This window comes from Salminus brasiliensis, chromosome 15, assembly GCF_030463535.1.
Source record: "Salminus brasiliensis chromosome 15, fSalBra1.hap2, whole genome shotgun sequence".
Classification (NCBI taxonomy): domain Eukaryota; kingdom Metazoa; phylum Chordata; class Actinopteri; order Characiformes; family Bryconidae; genus Salminus; species Salminus brasiliensis.
Window position 1 is genome coordinate 31815593 of NC_132892.1, and position 20568 is coordinate 31836160.

General features: G+C 40.3%; 1 protein-coding gene across 1 annotated transcript in view; it reads right to left on the bottom strand.

The window, feature by feature from the left end:
- Nucleotides 1-20368, bottom strand: part of LOC140535540 (sialoadhesin-like) — a 49232-nt gene extending 28864 nt beyond the window's left edge. The window contains 15 exon segments of the mRNA XM_072656940.1: nucleotides 10137-10406; nucleotides 10513-10770; nucleotides 10877-11134; nucleotides 11240-11468; nucleotides 11470-11510; nucleotides 11617-11874; nucleotides 11981-12238; nucleotides 12344-12613; nucleotides 12720-12977; nucleotides 13459-13710; nucleotides 15862-16101; nucleotides 16479-16817; nucleotides 17177-17243; nucleotides 19586-19634; nucleotides 20349-20368. Of these exon segments, the coding sequence (XP_072513041.1) occupies nucleotides 10137-10406; nucleotides 10513-10770; nucleotides 10877-11134; nucleotides 11240-11468; nucleotides 11470-11510; nucleotides 11617-11874; nucleotides 11981-12238; nucleotides 12344-12613; nucleotides 12720-12977; nucleotides 13459-13710; nucleotides 15862-16101; nucleotides 16479-16817; nucleotides 17177-17234 (2989 nt within the window). The 5' untranslated portion in view covers nucleotides 17235-17243; nucleotides 19586-19634; nucleotides 20349-20368.
- Between the last annotated feature and the right edge of the window lie 200 nt (nucleotides 20369-20568).

Here is a 20568-nt window from a genome sequence, read left to right on the forward strand (position 1 = left end):
AGACTGGTGCATAATAAAAACGAACTTGTTTTGATGTCTTCTGATCAAAACCCGGCTATAAACTACGCACACTGTCGACTCTGCTGTACGTCAGAAAAGTCATCATCTTGACGGGCGTGAGACTCACTTTAGCCTTTAGCAGGTCTTACACTCGCAACCCTTTACATTTTCATCACTTTGATGTAGAATCTTTGTTTGACAGTGGATGGCGTTTCCTGCCCCCGCTACGCCTTTCAGTCCCGTTTTACCGCCAAAGATGCCTCGATGGGACTAAAATATTCTCTCAGGAGTAAGTAAAAAAGTAAAATAAGTAATACACACACACACACACACACACACACATATATATATTGGATTCTATTTTTAAATATGCTAAATATCATAATACGTCGTATTAATAATATAAAACATGCTTTATATATTATATATTATTTATATAATGCTTTATATATTATATATTATATAATATATATATATATATATATATATATATATATATATATATATATATATATATGTGTGTGTGTATATATATAACATGAAATACATGAAAACGAGTTTTTTGATTTGAATAGTCAAACATAAGGCATCTCTTACACATGAACTCTGGAAGCTGATTAAGGTAAAACAAACAAACAAACAAACAAACAAAAACCCGTTTTACTTACCGGTCAAAATGTGACGGGTCGTTTCATAGATGTCTAAAAGTTCAGATTCCAGCAGCAAACCTTCAATGATCTCCTCGGTCTCATTTTCGAGTGGAGTGAAAAAGTAAACCCATTGATCCTCGTCATTTTCACACAAACCTTCTAGCCGTACGACCTCAGCCTTCGCACCTCCAGCTGAACTCTGTAGGCGTTGTTCTGGTCCGTATAGCCTGAGATGATCAGAGTTGTGCGTCGTTGTTGAAAGGCTGATCTCACCTTAACGCTTATCAGTCACCTTTCCTTACAGACACAGAGGAGCCCGAATCGTGAACGGTGGGTCTGGTGTTTCGTGTCTGAACCAGCATAGAATGGATTTCACCAACCGGTCATGTTTTCGGGATGGTTTGATTGAGCATGTAGAGCGCTCTCGCTCTCTCTCTCTCTCGCTCTCGCTCTCGCTCTCGCTCTCTCGCTCTCTCGCTCTCGCTCTCGCTCTCGCTCTCGCTCTCGCTCTCTCTCTCTCTCTCGCTCTCGCTCTCGCTCTCTCGCTCTCTCGCTCTCGCTCTCTCGCTCTCTCGCTCTCTCGCTCTCTCGCTCTCTCTCGCTCTCTCTCGCTCTCTCTCGCTCTCTCGCTCTCTCTCTCGCTCTCTCTCTCTCTCGCTCTCTCTCTCTCTCTCTCTCTCTCTCGCTCTCTCGCTCTCTCTCTCGCTCTCTCTCTCTCTCTCTCTCTCTCTCAGCGTCACATTGCTCAGGTTACAGTTCTCAGAAAAGGTGCACTTGTGAAAACCTACGTAACGTCCCCCGTTTTTGTTCTTTTTGGGTAAAATGACCAGAGACCATTTCCCCTCAAAGTCTTTAATCTGGCGTCGTTTGAACAGTATCAGAGTACCGGAAATCAAAGTCGCTCGGTCTTCTTTTCCCCAGCGTGACATTTTGTTTCTCATCATCCTTTTATCCCGTTTATCCCCCGGAGGTTTCACCCTCGAAACGACATTTTCAGACCTGATGTCCTCTCTGATAACAGACGGCCAGTATTCCGGAGGAAAGTTGCAGGCCTTGAAAATATTTTGAGCCTTTGCAGTATCTTCGGCCTTAGGCGTGAGATCCTCTACACCCATTCGCAACATATTTAGGCCACAGGGAAACGGGTACGTTGTGCAAATGCAGGTTTTTTCGTGCGCATTCTTCGTACGTTTCCTTGGTGAAAGTAGTCCGATCAGTTCAAGATCCTCCTTGGGAAGTTGGCTGGAATCCATACTGAGTTTCCTCAAAGTGGATGTGTGTGGGTTTGGGGTCCCGCTCTTTCGCTGGTGATGTGTGGAGGACCTACGGTCAGAGGTGGGGTTTTTAAAGCAGTTCTGTACCGCTACTTTTGTTTCCACCCCTAACGTCACCCCCGACCATTTATGTTTTTGTCATGTTTTACAGAAAGGGGCAGCTGTTTGATGGAAACGCGCTGCTTACTTTTCTCACACACAGAAAAACTGTGGAACAATTTCATAAATTAATTCCCAAGCTTCTACAGTGGGGACAATTCACGTGTGACAGAGAGCAACAGCTGGTTCATGGAAATCTATACCGTATTTTGTTTTTTGCAAACGTCAAAGCATAAAAAGTTAGGAGCTTGTTTTTGACTACACCGTGGGTCTTCAGCACAGCTGTCGCCTGTATATTTATTTACAATTATGTTGTCTGTATATTGCTTAAAAATATTGCATTTGTTGATGTGGGAATGATAAAGAAGTATCTTAAATTTCACACACTCCTATGGTAGGAAAAAGAAATTGGATAAAAAATATTCACACACACAAAGATAGAGAGCTAAAGGATAGAGAGCAAGTGTCACTAAAGGATACTGGTAGCAGCCCCGGATGTCTTAGGGAGAGCTAGCACCCCCCCCCCCCTTTTTGAATAATATCTAGTGTATTCTGGTAGATTATACATACTCCACCTCCTCTGCCTGATAATCTAGGGCTATGTACATTTATATAACCTGTGGGGGTGGCTTCATGGTCAGTGCTTAGCTTTTTTCTGACAGTAGCCGGAAAGCTAAGGCTAATGCTAGGGCTAAGGCCGAAGCTAGCCCACTGGAACACCACGCTGAAAATCATGTGGGCTTCATAGATAATTGGTTAAAGTTTGAGGGCAAGCCTGTTTTTTTTATTTAGGTAGGGATGGTGTCCACTCCACACGGGTCTGACTAGTCTGCTAGTTAGTCGGCAGAGTAGCGTTAAAGACTGCTGACAATCCAGAGCCGGGACCAGGCCGCAGACAGACCGGCTAAACCCACCGTCTGCGAGCTGCTTTGAGGAGTCACCCAGGTTTAACCGTATTGAGACTGTGTCTGTGCCCCGAATTAAACCCAAACATAGAACATCTAGACCAGCACGTTTTAATAATTTAATCAGTGTTAAATTCTCACAATCAAACTATAACAGCACCACCTCAGACCTAAAGCTCGGTCTTCTTAATAGTAGATCATTAACCTCGAAAGCAGTCATCGTAAATGAAATTATATGTGATCAGAAACTAGACGTTTTCTGCCCACAGGTTATATAAATGTACATAGCCCTAGATTATCAGGCAGAGGAGGTGGAGTATGTATAATCTACCAGAATACACTAGAGATTATTCAAAAACACTGTAACACCTTCACTTCTTTTGAGATTCTCTACAATAATATGTCAAATCCAGCCACAAATAAAAATGCATTCACACTAATTTTGCTGCAGACTTGACAGTGTGCAGCGACAAAGTTATAATAGTAGGAGACTTTAATATTCATATTGAAAAAGCAGACAATCCATTAAAAAAGGTGTTTGTACCAATTTTAAATTCTGTCGGAATCATACAAAACGTAACTGGGCCCACACATAACTGTAATCATACCCTAGATTTAGTCCTAACCTTGGCTGTTAGCATTGATCATCTAAATATTCTACCTCAAAGCTCAGTAATATCATTATCTAATCTCCTGAGCCACCCCCCCAACACTGTCTAAAGTGCACAATAACCGCCGTACAACCCTTAAATTAGCAGTCATAAAACCTTTAATCATGAAACCAAATCTTGATCCGAGTGTATTGTCTAACTACAGACTCTTCTCCAACTTAACATTCCTATCTAAGATATTAGAAAAAGCTGTGGCCCAACAACTCTGCTTATACCTGAGTAAGAATGACATGTACGAGAAATTCCAATCTGGATTTAGACCCAATCACAGCACAGAGACAACTCTAGTGAAGATTACAAATGATCTCCTTCTTGCCTCTGATCAAGGCTATGTATCTTTATTAGCTCTACTAGACCTCAGTGCAGCCTTTGAAACAACAGATCATACTATAGTAATAGAAAGGTTAGAGAACATGGTTGAAATCATAGGAACAGCCCTATTGTGGTTCAAATCATATCTAACGGGACGCTATCAGTTCGTAAAGACAAAAGATTTATCTTCAAAGTACACAGAAGTAAGATATGGAGTTCCGCAAGGCTCAATTTTAGGATCGGTATTATTTACATTATACATGTTACCACTGGGCTCAGTTATAAGCAGACATGGCATTAATTTCCATTTTTATGCAGATGACACACAGCTCTATATATCAGCCAAACCTGACGATAAATTTAGATTACAGAAAATGGAGGACTGTGTAAAGGATATAAAACTCTGGATGTCACATAACGTCCTTCTTCTTAACAGTGACAAAACCTCTCTCTTGTAAAAAGCGCTATACAAATAAATCTGACTTGACTTGACTTGTGATGATGTCATATGGGACATATGTCATATGGGACAATTCCCGAGTGACGACACCCCCCCAAGTGACATCACATTCACAACACGTGACGTCACATTCCAGTGGGAATTTCCCACAGGCGTAAATCTTTTTGACATAAAGTGGTACTTATTACTACTAGGATTCTCTCTCAATATCAGAGCATGGTATAATAATAAGAGTCTTTCAGGCTTTAACTGGATGAGTTTGTTGATGTTCTGACAGGATTCTCTCTCAATATCAGAGCATGGTATAATAATAAGAGTCTTTCAGGCTTTAACTGGATGAGTTTGTTGATGTTCTGACAGGATTCTCTCTCAATATCAGAGCATGGTATAATAATAAGAGTCTTTCAGGCTTTAACTGGAGGAGTTTGTTGATGTTCTGACAGGATTCTCTCTCAATATCAGAGCATGGTATAATAATAAGAGTCTTTCAGGCTTTAACTGGATGAGTTTGTTGATGTTCAGGATTCTCTCTCAATATCAGAGCATGGTATAATAATAAGAGTCTTTCAGGCTTTAACTGGATGAGTTTGTTGATGTTCAGGATTCTCTCTCAATATCAGAGCATGGTATAATAATAAGAGTCTTTCAGGCTTTAACTGGATGAGTTTATTGATGTTCTGACAGGATTCCCTCTCAATATCAGAGCATGGTATAATAATAAGAGTCTTTCAGGCTTTAACTGGATGAGTTTGTTGATGTTCAGGATTCTCTCTCAATATCAGAGCATGGTATAATAATAAGAGTCTTTCAGGCTTTAACTGGAGGAGTTTATTGATGTTCTGACAGGATTCCCTCTCAATATCAGAGCATGGTATAATAATAAGAGTCTTTCAGGTTTTAACTGGAGGAGTTTGTTGATGTTCTGACAGGATTCTCTCTCAATATCAGAGCATGGTATAATAATAAGAGTCTTTCAGGCTTTAACTGGAGGAGTTTATTGATGTTCTGACCGGATTCTCTCTCAATATCAGAGCATGGTATAATAATAAGAGTCTTTCAGGCTTTAACTGGATGAGTTTGTTGATGTTCTGACAGGATTCTCTCTCAATATCAGAGCATGGTATAATAATAAGAGTCTTTCAGGCTTTAACTGGAGGAGTTTGTTGATGTTCTGACAGGATTCTCTCTCAATATCAGAGCATGGTATAATAATAAGAGTCTTTCAGGCTTTAACTGAAGGAGTTTGTTGATGTTCTGACAGGATTCTCTCTCAATATCAGAGCATGGTATAATAATAAGAGTCTTTCAGGCTTTAACTGGAGGAGTTTGTTGATGTTCTGACAGGATTCCCTCTCAATATCAGAGCATGGTATAATAATAAGAGTCTTTCAGGCTTTAACTGGATGAGTTTGTTGATGTTCTGACAGGATTCTCTCTCAATATCAGAGCATGGTATAATAATAAGAGTCTTTCAGGCTTTAACTGGAGGAGTTTGTTGATGTTCTGACAGGATTCTCTCTCAATATCAGAGCATGGTATAATAATAAGAGTCTTTCAGGCTTTAACTGGAGGAGTTTGTTGATGTTCTGACAGGATTCTCTCTCAATATCAGAGCATGGTATAATAATAAGAGTCTTTCAGGCTTTAACTGGATGAGTTTGTTGATGTTCTGACAGGAGTCTCTCTCAATATCAGAGCATGGTATAATAATAAGAGTCTTTCAGGCTTTAACTGGAGGAGTTTGTTGATGTTCTGACAGGATTCTCTCTCAATATCAGAGCATGGTATAATAATAAGAGTCTTTCAGGCTTTAACTGGATGAGTTTGTTGATGTTCTGACAGGATTCTCTCTCAGCTCTTCTGGATGGAGGCTAAATAAGGACTGATGTTCAGTGTGAGGAATTCTTCCCCATAAACTCTCTAGAACATGCTCCACATTTCAGTCGGATGTTATTAAGTGTGCTGATCTTCTATGGAGAGAAAAGCCGCTCTGAATCTGAGAGGATTTGGGCTGGAAAGTCGTGTTGTTTAGAGCTAACCTCCTGAGCTTCGTTCCTGAAGCAGTAAAAGTAGGTCGCTCACTTGAAATGAGAAAAGAAGATTTATTTAGAGGATTTCTTCTTTATTATTGGTTCAGTTCAGTGTAAATATTGCTGAAATGAGCTGAATTGTACTGTAGTTTATTGGAGGTTCAGGTGTTGCTGCATAAAGTGCTGGTAGAGCTACTAGACTACTTCAGTAAACAGGATACGGCCCTGAATCATAATGCAGGTCAGACATTACCATGATTCTGACCTTAGCTTGAGGAACCATCCTCTAACTGGACCTTCCTGAATTTGATTTCCCTTCAAACATGAATTCAGTGTGTTGTAAAAGTTTATCAGCTACATAGAAAGCTTTCACTTTTACTGCTCTCTCTCTCTCTCTCTCTCTCTCTCTCTCTCTCTCTCTCTCTCTCTCTGTCTGGTTTGTGGTTCTTCTATTCTGATTGGTCTCTGTGGTGATGATGTCAGAGCTGGTTTATTATCTACTGTTGGTTCATGCTGTCATCTAGAGGAATGTAGGTGTAACTACATGCACTCTGTCCCATCAGACCTATCACTGACTGACTGATATCTGGAGCTCTGTAGAGACTCAACTGACTCTTCATCTGGTGAAAACTAGCAGACTTTATTTCTACACCATCTTTCATTCAGTAGATCACAAAACATACATAAAAACTCAGTCTCTATAGTATAGAAGACACAGATTCCATAGAATACAATTGAATTCTAAGAATGTATAAAATATACAGTATTATATTTACCAGTTCAGTACCAGTTATTTACCAGTACCAGTTTTAATGTAAAGGTTGTAAGAGTTAAATAGAAAATAGTTTATAGTTTATGTGCTACTTTGTGTTGGTCTATCACTTAAAATCTCAAAAATACATTTACGTTTGTGGTTGTAAGGTGACAAAATGTGATAAAGGTCATGAATACTTTGGCAAGCCACTGTACTTTTGGGAGGAGTTAGGAGGTTGGGGATGAGGTGGTGGTCATCCAACATCCAGACCTTACTAAAACTCTTGTCACTAAATGCAATAAAATCCTCACAGCTGTGCTCCTCCAAACCTTGTAGAAAGCCTTCTCCCCTTGTATATACTCCAACAAACTCCAACTGATACTACTGTTACTCCAACAAAAGCAGGAGAAACTCTTTTTTAATAGCCTTGATTCAGAAGAAACAATAAGTGCATTCTGTGGCTCTTTTACACTTTATTTTCCCCTAATCAGAAGCTCCCCCTACAGAACGCCTCTCTTTCCTCAACAGTCAGAACTCTCAGACTGGATAGAAGTGTAATACCTTATTTCTTTTTGACACTTCTAAATAATAATTGTTTTAAAGATTTTTTAATAGTTAAAATCAAATTTGTATTTCTCAAGGAGAAATCCAAAACTTCTAAATGTTAAAGCTCAAACACAACATCATGTAATTAAATAAAAATACAGAACACATGCTGAAGCTGCAGACATAGTCGTATGTAAATATGTACTGTTGATATTCTAAGCGTGAACAAGTATGTCCTCTACTGAACTTTTGCACATGACTTTAGGACACAACATAAAAATATACTGAAAAATTATATATCTCAATTTTTTCCCTTTTCCTCCATAATGTGAATCTGGCAGTTGTTTTTTACAGTGTGTCAAAAGATCCTGATGAATAGACTAATAGAAACATCCCATAATTACCTGGAATAAGACCTTTTTACATCCACTTCCATTACAATGATCTCAAGTTTTCTTAGAAATAAAAGTAAAAGGCCCATAGACCTTTAACAAGTGGGACTTGAGTGAAGCAGAATACAGACTGGTTTAAGGTTTATACTAAAGACTGTAGAAAACACGGACAGCAGCATATCTCAAAAGCGAAGCAACCACAGTAGTGCCTCTACTGGCTGGTTGCAGTACGATATGTAGCGCCAGTCATTCCCATATGTTTCAATTAAATAACTCTGCCCATTTACCATCTCATTTTTCTCTAAACTGTCTTTTCATCTCCAGTGTCCCCAAACCTCAGCAGTTAGTCTGCATGTCCCCCTTTCTGTTCCTTACATGGAGGAGGTGAGTTGTAGAGGAACTTACATGAGCTTCACTTTTACTGTTGGAGCGTCCATTTACTGGACAAAATGGGAATCCAGGGGGAAATCCGCTCTGCTTCTTCGCTGTAAGCTCAATGAAGGTGGTCTGAGACACTGAGGCTTGGTCTGCCAGAGGGGCGGGTCTACTAAATGAAGTAGGCGAGTCTGACTCTGCCTTTGGTCTCTGGTTGCAAATTTGAGAACATGGTGGACAGTTTTGGCTTAATTTCTATAGAACTGAAGGGAACGGAAGCACAGCGTCCATGTTTTCTACAGTCATTGGTGTGTATCAACAATAAATGAAGAAAAAAAAGCTGTAACAGTAAAAATACGAAGAAGTCGTAAAAAAAGAAGACGAAAAAGTTCTACCAAACACAAACTAGGCATTCAATATCTTCAGAAGCATTTTCTGTGAAGGCTTTCTCCTCCACTGGACAAGAAATATTTTGAATTATGTTTTAATTGTTGGACTTTATTTTCTCTAAGTATGAACATCTTTTATTTCACATGGCTGTAGATAATGGAGGGATCTGCAAGGGTGGAAGCAGTAGACCTGCAGAAACACAGAAAATATGGTAAATATTACAGGAGCAGTCTAAAAGACGAGTCCACTTATTGCTGTGTTTACAGAAATGCTAGCATAGCCTGACGTCTTTTTCATGACATTTATCCATGTGTGATTTTCTATTTTTTTTCTTTGTCTAGTTTCAGAGATGGGGGCTTAACTCAGACTCTAGACCTAAGGCTAAAGACCTAAAGCTAAGATTTTAGCCTAAGAAAATAATACATGAAGAAAACTGATCAAAATAGGTCAGACAAACTTTAGCTGTTAGCTTAGGTACAGTCATTTGCAATGTCAGACTGTACTGTTTATATCATCCTGTCTCAGGTAGACTGGTCTAAGCAAGTTTGATAAGGTCGGTTCCTCTCACCTGCCACGAGCACCAGTGCGGGTAAACTTGACAGTAGCATACTGAACATTGTTCCCATCAACTCTTGTCCTTCTCCTGAAAATTAGTAATGATGATAATTATAATCTGCATTAATATTCATTTTAATGTTCATTTTTTCAGCTTGTTGATCATCTAAGCTTCATACTCTTACCTTACACACACAATAAAACCAATGACCAACAAACAGCCAGCGGACACTCCAACAGCTGCATACAGACCAATACTCTTGACCCCTGTGTGCAGATAACAGACAAACTCAGTTAGAAATTATGCTAATTTTTATGAATATTAATGAGAGATATTCAACTTAATGTATCTTTTCCCACCATTAACACCTTCTAGAGTAACCGGCACTGCAGCTGCTGTCTGAGAGCCGAATGTATTCTGAGCTACACAGTAGTAGGATCCACTCTGTACAGCACTGTAACTGTGTCCAGATCCTACAGGTGAGCCTCCACCTTCTTTAAACCAGGTGTAGTTCTGCACAGGTGGGTTTGCATCACTGCTGCAGGTCAGATTAACTGAACTGCCCTGCAGTATTTTACCAGAGGGACTGATGGACACCCAGACTTTCTTTGGAGCGTCTATGAAATATAATGATAGTAGAGCTTCTTTAAATAAAGAGATGACGTCTGAGATTATGTCAGTTTCATCATTTCAACACTAAATGAAGCAGAACAAGAACTTACATAGAACAGTTAATGACTTGTACCCTGATGGTCGAGACCCTTGTGTGTTGGTTGCCATGCACTGATATTCTCCACTATCTGCAGATCTGGTGTTTGTGATGCTGTGGATCTGATTGGTCCATTTCTGCAGGACTTCTTTATCCGCCTTCCTAAACCAGGTGTATTTCTGCACAGGTGGATTTCCATCACTGCTGCAGGTCAGAGTCACTGAACTGCCCTCCACTATTTCACCAGAGGGACTGATGGACACTGAGACTCTCTTTGGAGGATCTAGAAAATAGAAAATATGAGAATATATGAGTGGACTGTGAGAGTTCCAGTGATCTTAATGAAAGTCAGTAAGTTCCTCATTAGTGAATATTAATGAATTACTCACACAGAACATTCAGAGTTACAGTATCAGAGGATTTCTCTCCATGTTCATTACTGGATCTACACTTGTATCCTCCACTGTTCACAGAGCTGATCTTTTTCATTGTGAAGGTCTCTCCTGTTGCTACTAATGATGTTCCTTTAAACCAGGTGTATTTCTGCACAGGTGGGTTTCCATCACTGCTGCAGGTAAGAGTCACTGAACTGCCCTCCACTATTTCACCAGAGGGACTGATGGACACTGAGACTCTCTTTGGAGGATCTAGAAAATAGAAAATATGAGAATATATGAGTGGACTGTAAGAGTTCCAGTGATCTTAATGAAAGTCAGTAAGTTCCTCATTAGTGAATATTAATGAATTACTCACACAGAACATCCAGAGTTACAGTATCAGAGGATTTCTCTCCATGTTCATTACTGGATCTACACTTGTATCCTCCACTGTTCAAAGAGCTGATCTTTTTCATTGTGAAGGTCTCTCCTGTTGCTACTAATGATGTTCCCTTATACCAGGTGTATTTCTGCACAGGTGGGTTTCCATCACTGCTGCAGGTCAGAATCACTGAACTGCCCTCCACTATTTTACCAGAGGGACTGATGGACACTGAAACTCTCTTTGGAGAATCTATGAAATATAATGATAGTAGAGCTTCTTTAAATACAGAGATGACGTCTCAGATTATGTCAGTTTCATCATTTCAACTCTAAATGAAGCAGAACAAGAACTTACATAGAACAGTTAATGACTTGTACTCTGATGATCGAGACCCTTGTGTGTTGGTTGCCATGCACTGATATTCTCCACTATCTGCAGATCTGGTGTTTGTGATGCTGTAGATCTGATTGGTCAATTTCTGCAGAACTTCTTTATCCGCCTTCCTAAACCAGGTGTATTTCTGCACAGGTGGATTTCCATCACTGCTGCAGGTCAGAGTCACTGAACTGCCCTCCACCATTTTTACCAGAGGGACTGATGGACACTGAGACTCTCTTTGGAGGATCTAGAAAATAGAAAATATGAGAATATATGAGTGGACTGTGAGAGTTCCAGTGATCTTAATGAAAGTCAGTAAGTTCCTCATTAGTGAATATTAATGAATTACTCACACAGAACATTCAGAGTTACAGTATCAGAGGATTTCTCTCCATGTTCATTACTGGATCTACACTTGTATCCTCCACTGTTCACAGAGCTGATCTTTTTCATTGTGAAGGTCTCTCCTGTTGCTACTAATGATGTTCCTTTAAACCAGGTGTATTTCTGCACAGGTGGGTTTCCATCACTGCTGCAGGTAAGAGTCACTGAACTGCCCTCCACTATTTCACCAGAGGGACTGATGGACACTGAGACTCTCTTTGGAGGATCTAGAAAATAGAAAATATGAGAATATATGAGTGGACTGTAAGAGTTCCAGTGATCTTAATGAAAGTCAGTAAGTTCCTCATTAGTGAATATTAATGAATTACTCACACAGAACATCCAGAGTTACAGTATCAGAGGATTTCTCTCCATGTTCATTACTGGATCTACACTTGTATCCTCCACTGTTCAAAGAGCTGATCTTTTTCATTGTGAAGGTCTCTCCTGTTGCTACTAATGATGTTCCCTTATACCAGGTGTATTTCTGCACAGGTGGGTTTCCATCACTGCTGCAGGTCAGAATCACTGAACTGCCCTCCACTATTTTACCAGAGGGACTGATGGACACTGAAACTCTCTTTGGAGAATCTATGAAATATAATGATAGTAGAGCTTCTTTAAATACAGAGATGACGTCTCAGATTATGTCAGTTTCATCATTTCAACTCTAAATGAAGCAGAACAAGAACTTACATAGAACAGTTAATGACTTGTACTCTGATGATCGAGACCCTTGTGTGTTGGTTGCCATGCACTGATATTCTCCACTATCTGCAGATCTGGTGTTTGTGATGCTGTGGATCTGATTGGTCCATTTCTGCAGAACTTCTTTATCCACCTTCTTAAACCAGGTGTATTTCTGCACAGGTGGGTTTCCATCACCGCTGCAGGTCAGAGTCACTGAACTGCCCTCCACTATTTCACCAGAGGGACTGATGGACACTGAGACTCTCTTTGGAGGATCTAGAAAATAGAAAATATGAGAATATATGAGTGGACTGTGAGAGTTCCAGTGATCTTAATGAAAGTCAGTAAGTTCCTCATTAGTGGATATTAATGAATTACTCACACAGAACATTCAGAGTTACAGTATCAGAGGATTTCTCTCCATGTTCATTACTGGATCTACACTTGTATCCTCCACTGTTCACAGAGCTGATCTTTTTCATTGTGAAGGTCTCTCCTGTTGCTACTAATGATGTTCCTTTAAACCAGGTGTATTTCTGCACAGGTGGGTTTCCATCACTGCTGCAGGTAAGAGTCACTGAACTGCCCTCCACTATTTCACCAGAGGGACTGATGGACACTGAGACTCTCTTTGGAGAATCTATGAAATATAATGATAGTAGAGCTTCTTTAAATACAGAGATGACGTCTCAGATTATGTCAGTTTCATCATTTCAACTCTAAATGAAGCAGAACAAGAACTTACATAGAACAGTTAATGACTTGTACTCTGATGATCGAGACCCTTGTGTGTTGGTTGCCATGCACTGATATTCTCCACTATCTGCAGATCTGGTGTTTGTGATGCTGTGGATCTGATTGGTCCATTTCTGCAGAACTTCTTTATCCACCTTCTTAAACCAGGTGTATTTCTGCACAGGTGGGTTTCCATCACCGCTGCAGGTCAGAGTCACTGAACTGCCCTCCACTATTTCACCAGAGGGACTGATGGACACTGAGACTCTCTTTGGAGGATCTAGAAAATAGAAAATATGAGAATATATGAGTGGACTGTGAGAGTTCCAGTGATCTTAATGAAAGTCAGTAAGTTCCTCATTAGTGGATATTAATGAATTACTCACACAGAACATTCAGAGTTACAGTATCAGAGGATTTCTCTCCATGTTCATTACTGGATCTACACTTGTATCCTCCACTGTTCACAGAGCTGATCTTCACTGTGAAGGTCTCTCCTGTTGCTACTAATGATGGTCCTTTAAACCAGGTATATTCCACAGGTGGGTTTCCATCACTGCTGCAGGTCAGAATCACTGAACTGCCCTCCACTATTTTACCAGAGGGAGTGATGGACACTGAGACGCTCTTTGGAGGATCTAGAAAATAGAATGACACATTACAGAGAGATTTTTTTCTGTTTGAACAAGAAAGCTACAAACACCCTTAAGAAGAACCCCATGTTTTGTTCCAGATATCAGTCATTAACAGTTGGTTAAGTTAATTGCACTAAAATGCCACAGGTTCTAGTTATTAACTGGACCAGTGTGAGGTACGAGTTTCAAAGTGCTCTGTATTTGTTTAAGGTACAATGAGGAGAAAGTAACCAGACCGCTCCGAAATTTACTGAATGCAAATTCTAACCATTAAGCTGATAATAAAGACCTGCATCCCAGCTTCCTGCAGGTCCAGGAGATTGAAGGTCTTTCCAGTCCCAAGCCTGCTTCTCTAACCTTCATGCCACAGCTAAAGTCTGTAATTTTGTGACGTTCTTTAGCTTGACTGTCTTGGAGCTACCTAAAATAATTACCCAGTACTTTGGAGTTGGTACCTCACACTGACCTGATTAATGCTCTGAAGTTCAGCTACTGAAACAGAAAGTAGTTGATTGTTTGATTGTTTTCAACAAACAGCTGAACATATAAGCAAGCATTACTATATTAAATATATGGCACCCTCCACAATTATTGGCACCCCTGGTTAAGATGTGTCAAAAGCCTTAAAATAAATTCAATGGTTATTGCAGAAGCATAATCTCACACTCCATTTTAAAATTGTAAAATTGTAGAAAAATGTAACCTTTTACTAAAGTGAATAAAAAAAACTTAAAAAATAAAATCACCTGTTCCACAATTATTGGCACCCCTAACAATTCCTAGAAAACAAATTTAATTGAAGTATTTCTACTGTAGTGTTTACAGTAGAAATACTTTTCATTTTAATTATTAATTTAATCACTTTCTGTTTCCCTGTGGTATAAATATTACGTGAGCCAGAGGCCTATTTCTCTCATCCACTCCAAAATACACCTTATCCATCTTATCTTATCCGAAGACAAGAAAACACATCATACAAATAAGGCAGATTTGTGTCGACCTTCTTAAGTCAGGCAATGGCTACAATAAAACAGCCCCTCGCCTACACCTGCCCGTATCTACAGTCAGAGGAGTCATCAAGACGTCTAAACAACTGGAACAGTGGCAAACCAGCCTGGACGAGGACGCAAGTTGTTCTTGCCACCACACACAGTGAGGAGGATGGTAAAAGAAGTAAAAAGTTCTCCAAAGCTCACTGTTAGAGAATTGCATCAAAGAGCAGCATCTTGGGGTCACAAAGTCTCCATAACAATCATCAGGTGATATCTACATGCCAACAAGTTGTTTGGGAGGCATGCATGGAAAAAGCCTTTTCTCACTTACAAGCATAAACATAAACGTCTGAAGTTCACTAGGCGGTACTGGGACTTCAACTGGGACCCTCTGCTTTGGTCAGCTTTTTGGCAACAAACACTCGAAGTGGGTCTGGTGTAACACAAAGGATGAGTATGCGGAAAAGCACCTCATGCCCACTGTGAAGTATGGGGGAGGATTGGTGATGCTGTGGGCCCTTTTCTCTTCCAAAGGTTAAGGTGCATGGCATCATGAACTCTTTGAAATACCAGGACATTTTAGATCAAAATCCGCTGGCCTCTGCCCCCAAGCTGAAGATGGATCGCACTTGGTCTTTCAACAAGATAATAACGCTAAACATGTGGCCAAATCTCTCTGGACGATTTACAGAGATTGTGCAAAGAGAAATAGTGGATGATCCCTCTCTCTGTATTCTCCCATATTGTGAAATGTTATGGGAGAAGATTAAGTGTTGTTGGCAAAAGGGGGTTGTACATTAACATCAATGGCACAGATAATGTAATGTAAAATAATTATTTCTTAATGTGGGGTTTTCTTTCCACTGAATAAATGCACTTGAATTAAAGATAAAGATTTTTCTCTTTTTTGTTGTATAGTTGTCCTATATTATCATTATGAGCCTAAGAACACATCTTTATGAGGGGTGCCAATAATTAAGGCGGACACTGTAAATAGAGTTATCAACACCAGGAGATTGGAGATGTTTACATGCTCTTATGACAGAGATCACTGATGATCCTGAAGCTGCATCAGCTTTGGGTTTAATTAGAGCACAATCAGTTCAGCATGACCCCTCAGCTCTGTTTGTTTTCTGAGACAGAATGAATGATCTGTACTTACATCTGACATTAAGAGTGACCTCAGGAGAGTGAAGCTTCTGACCCTCTACAGCACAGTGATACCTGCCTCCATCCTCCCTGCTGACCGACTGCAGGTGGAGTTGGTCAGTTCTGGAGGATAAAGAAGCTCCATTTCTGTACCAGGTGAATGTTGGTCTGACAGTCAGAGTGCAGGTGGTTTTACATGTGAGAGTGACTTCACCTCCCTCTATCACTCTCTCAGGAACCTCCACCTGGAGATCTGCCAACAAGAGAAACCCACTTCTACTGCATCATCCTCACATTAGCTGAATGAATGGGTCAGAACTCACTGGTGTCTAAAAGAAAAAATCAAACTTAAAGAAGAATTGAAAGTAAACCTAAACCTAAACCCTGATCAATTAAAATACTGACCTAGGATCAGATCCAGTCCTGTTTATGAAGATCTCACTCACAGAAACTGATCCTAGATCAGCTCTCTTACTCTGAAATGCTTTGTGGATTCTGGTTCTCCAGTTCTAAGCAGTGTTCTTCAGGTGTGGTTTGAAGGACTGATGTGATTATATTACAGAACTGCTGGAGGAATCCTGTTCACCAGTGAATGAAGTACAGTGTCTTATTTCTGCTGATGGAGCTTACCTGTGACTGAAAGATCTACTCCATCTGCACCCTGAAACTTCTCTCCTTCATCTGTCAGAAATCTGAAGTAGTATTTCCTCTGGTCCTTTTCTCTCACATCTCTCAGTCTGAGATTGCAGTCATGCTTTTCTCCGAGGTACTGAACCCTGCCTCTGTACTCTGGATCCTCTAACAGATCAGGAGGTTCTCCATCTGTAACCAGATCTTTACTCCAGAAAGCTTTTTGGACTCTGTGATCAATATGATGTGTGTAAGTGCAGGCCATGTTCACTGTTGACCCCTTTAGAGCACAGACAGATTTAGGCTTGTATATCACACTCCAATCCTGAGCAACAGCTCCTGCAACACAGAATCCAGAAGTGTGTAAATGGAGACTCTGTGGGTCTCAGTCAGTAAAGCTGCTGCAGAAAGTCTCACTTCAGCTCATTTCTAAGGCTGTTCATTTCAGCTGAGTTTGGAATAATCAGCTGTAATAAGCTGAGTTCATTTGGAGCTAAAAGCACAAAGTGAGAAGATCCACAGCTCTTGCAGTAGAGTGGAGGAGCTGCAGAGGAGCAGAAACCAGTACACTGCCCACACTGCAAACTCAACTATGAAACCACACACACACACACACTCACACACATGCATACAATAATAATAATAATAATAATACAGTTCGGATCACATGATGCTGAGAAGAGACAGCTCTGACTAACTTAAGATGAAGATCATAAACAGCAGAGGAACAGTCAGAGACATCCTGAGTGACATCATCAGCACAGCCTGTATGAACAAATACCACACAATACTGTTTATTTACATCATTAATATTTGATAATATTTTGATGCTGTGAGCTTTTACAGGCTTCATATTTGGTTATTAAGCAGCAGACGGGGGGGGGGGGGGGGGGGGGATGGGGGGCTACACACTAGAGGCTGACGCACTGTCAGTAACAGACAGCCCCCCAGTGGATTTCAGTGAGGATGCTGCTTCAGCCCTGATGGACTAGAACTGGGCCTGTATGTGGAATAAAGAGGCTCCATTGAGAGTTCTGAAACGAGGATGGAGGCAGAGGCAGACGTGGAATGAAAATCCAAGATGGAGGAGAGGTGAATCGTGTGATGTGTTATTTCCTGGTTCTGTATGATGCCAGAATAAAGATTCACTTCTTCGTGGGGCAGGACTGCTGGATTTCAAACTGTACAGACTCCGCCCCCTGCTCCAGCCATGCCTTCCAGATCAAGACAAGATCTGTATGCCTAAAGTCTACTTCTCCACCCTCGCAACAAGAGCCTAGGGTTATGGGTTTAATCCTCACCTTAACCATAACATTAAAACCATTGAAAGGTGAAGTGAATAACATTGATGATCTGGTTCTAAAGGCTCCTGTCAATGGGTGGATATATCAGACAGCAAGTGAACAGTCAGATCTTGAAGGTGATGATGGGGTTAAAAGCAGGAAAGATGGAAGAGCATTAGAATCTGAGACAACCATGGCTAGAAAACTGGGTCAGAACAGGCAGGTCTTGTGGGGTGTACCACGTATGCAGTGGTCAGTACCTATAAAAAGTCCTCCAAGGGAGAACAAACGGTGAATCAGCGACAGGGTCGGGGCGCCCAAAGCTCATTGATGCTCATGGAGGCCTCACCTCACAACTTAGAAGAGTTTAAGGATCTGCTGCTTGGTGCCAGATATCACAGAACACCTTCAGAGGTATTGTGGAGTTCAAGCACAGCCATTTAATGTTATGGCTGACTGTAATATTTCTCAACATTCATCCTGAAGACTATTTCTGTTCCTTACAAGTGACTTTTCATCATATTTTAACGATCATTAGATGACATTATTATTCTGATGATGATATTTTTCTCTGTTTAATGAAAGGGTTCAGAAAGTTTACAGTAGAAATCTCCTCTAGAGACCAACAGTCCAACTCCACTTGTTCAGCGAGTCAATTTCTCCACTCATTAACTCTAAATTCATCACTCTTCACTAATTCTAAAAGCACTGAGAGTGTTCTCCTACCTTCATTAAGCGACGCTCATCTCCTGAACCCAGAATACGAATGCAGAGAACTGGAGGAGCTTCTTCAGTTTAAACAGACTAAAGGGATGTGGTTAAGATGCCGTCATAAGGTATCGTCTGTGTGAGAGACTCCTGCTGCATTTTCTCACACAAGACCTTTTATTATCTCTGACCACTCAGACCACGTCTCTCTAGGTGGTCAGGTAAGGTTGGTCATTTCTTGAGTGCCAATGCTAAAAACACTCTACAGCTCACCCACCCTTATGGGTCAGAGGTTGACGATGATTGTGTTGAGTTTCTCCAGTGAGGAGCTCTGAAAGCTGCACCTTCACCCTATTCTGTTCACCATCTTCTTCATCACCATCATCATTAGGGATGCACCGATACCACTCTTTCCTTTCCATAACCAATACCAGATTTCCAAGTATCTGCCAATTCTAAATACTGAAACTGATAGCAACTCTGACTTAAATACTCTATGCATGGCTAGTCCTGATATTTACATTGTTCTACTTTTAATAGGTTGTACTTTTATCCCAGCATTTACTGATTGAGGAAATGCACTTTTGAAAAGTTTCTGTTAAACGTTTCTGTGCCGCAGTGCAGTAACAAATGCAAGTAGGGAAGCCTTTAAACAAGTTGTTTTAATTCAAGTTTTGGTTTCAAGACCAAACAACCACCACATGGAAACAAAAGTGCTGTCAAAGTTCCATTAAATATCTGCTTAATGGCAATAACTATTTATGACTAGCTTTAACTGGTTGTTTAAAGTTTGGTTTCATAACAAAATATGCAAACAAAAAAGAACCCTTGTGAAGATCAGAGCAGGACTGCAGAAAAAAAAACTCAATTGCTGAGAAATTGAGCTTAGCTTTAGCTTTAGCAGATGAAAATATGGAGCTGATTCACAGTGGACTGGACAGAGCGAAAAGTAGAAGCTGTGATGTTTTTGTTCAGTGCTGAGGTCATTTCCTGTGTGTCTGGATGGCAGAAGTAGCCTCTAAATTTAGCGCGAGGAAGAAGCAGGGGGTCTAACAGGCCTCAGCACAGCAGACAGAAATCAGACAGTTTAGCATCTATTCTGATCTTCTCACTTACCTTGTTCAGTCACACAGTCAGAGGAGACCCACACCACTCCACGTCCACACTGCAATATATATATATATATATATATATATATATATATATATATATATATATATATATATAACTTGATTGACTTGATTGAGTAAAATGATTTATGTAATGTGGGTCTAGACAAAACATTAAAGTAATGAAGTTATTTTGGGAAGTAATAGCCTATTTAATGCAAAAAAAGAATCAACAGAAGAAATTCATTTATTCAGAATTATTATGCAATTCTAACATATTTAGACAATCATGCTATTAACTGGATGAGTTTGTTGATGTTCTGACAGGATTAGTAGTAATAAGTACCACTTTATGCCAAAAAGATTTAAGACCATGTGTTTAGGAATGTGATGTCACTTGGGGGTGTCACGCGGGAATTGTCCTATATGACATCATCGCCTAGGTAGGTGTGTGCGAATATTTTTACAATTTTTTTACCACAGGAGGACTTTTTTTTCCAATTTATTTTTCCTACCCTAGGATTATGTAATGATGTATGAAATTGTTCCACAGTTTTCCTGTGTGTGTGCGCGCCAAAAGACCCTTAGTCGGACAGAAGTCCTAATTTGTTTTGGTTTGACGTTTGGGTTTGAGAAAAGTAAGGAGCAAGTTTCCATCAAACAGCTGCCCCTTTCTGTAAAACGTGACAAAAACATAATTGTAAATGGTCGGGGGTGACGTTAGGGGTGGAAACAAAAGTAGCGGTACAGAACTGCTTTAAAAACCCCACCTCTGACCGTAGGTCTTCCACACATCACCAGCGAAAGAGCGGGACCCCAAACCCAACACACATCCACTTTGAGGAAACTCAGTATGGATTCCAGCCAACTTCCCAAGGAGGATCTTGAACTGATCGGACTACTTTCGCCAAGAAAACGTACGAAGAATGCGCACGAAAAAACCTGCATTTGCACAATGTACCCGTTTCCCTGTGGCCTAAATATGTTGCG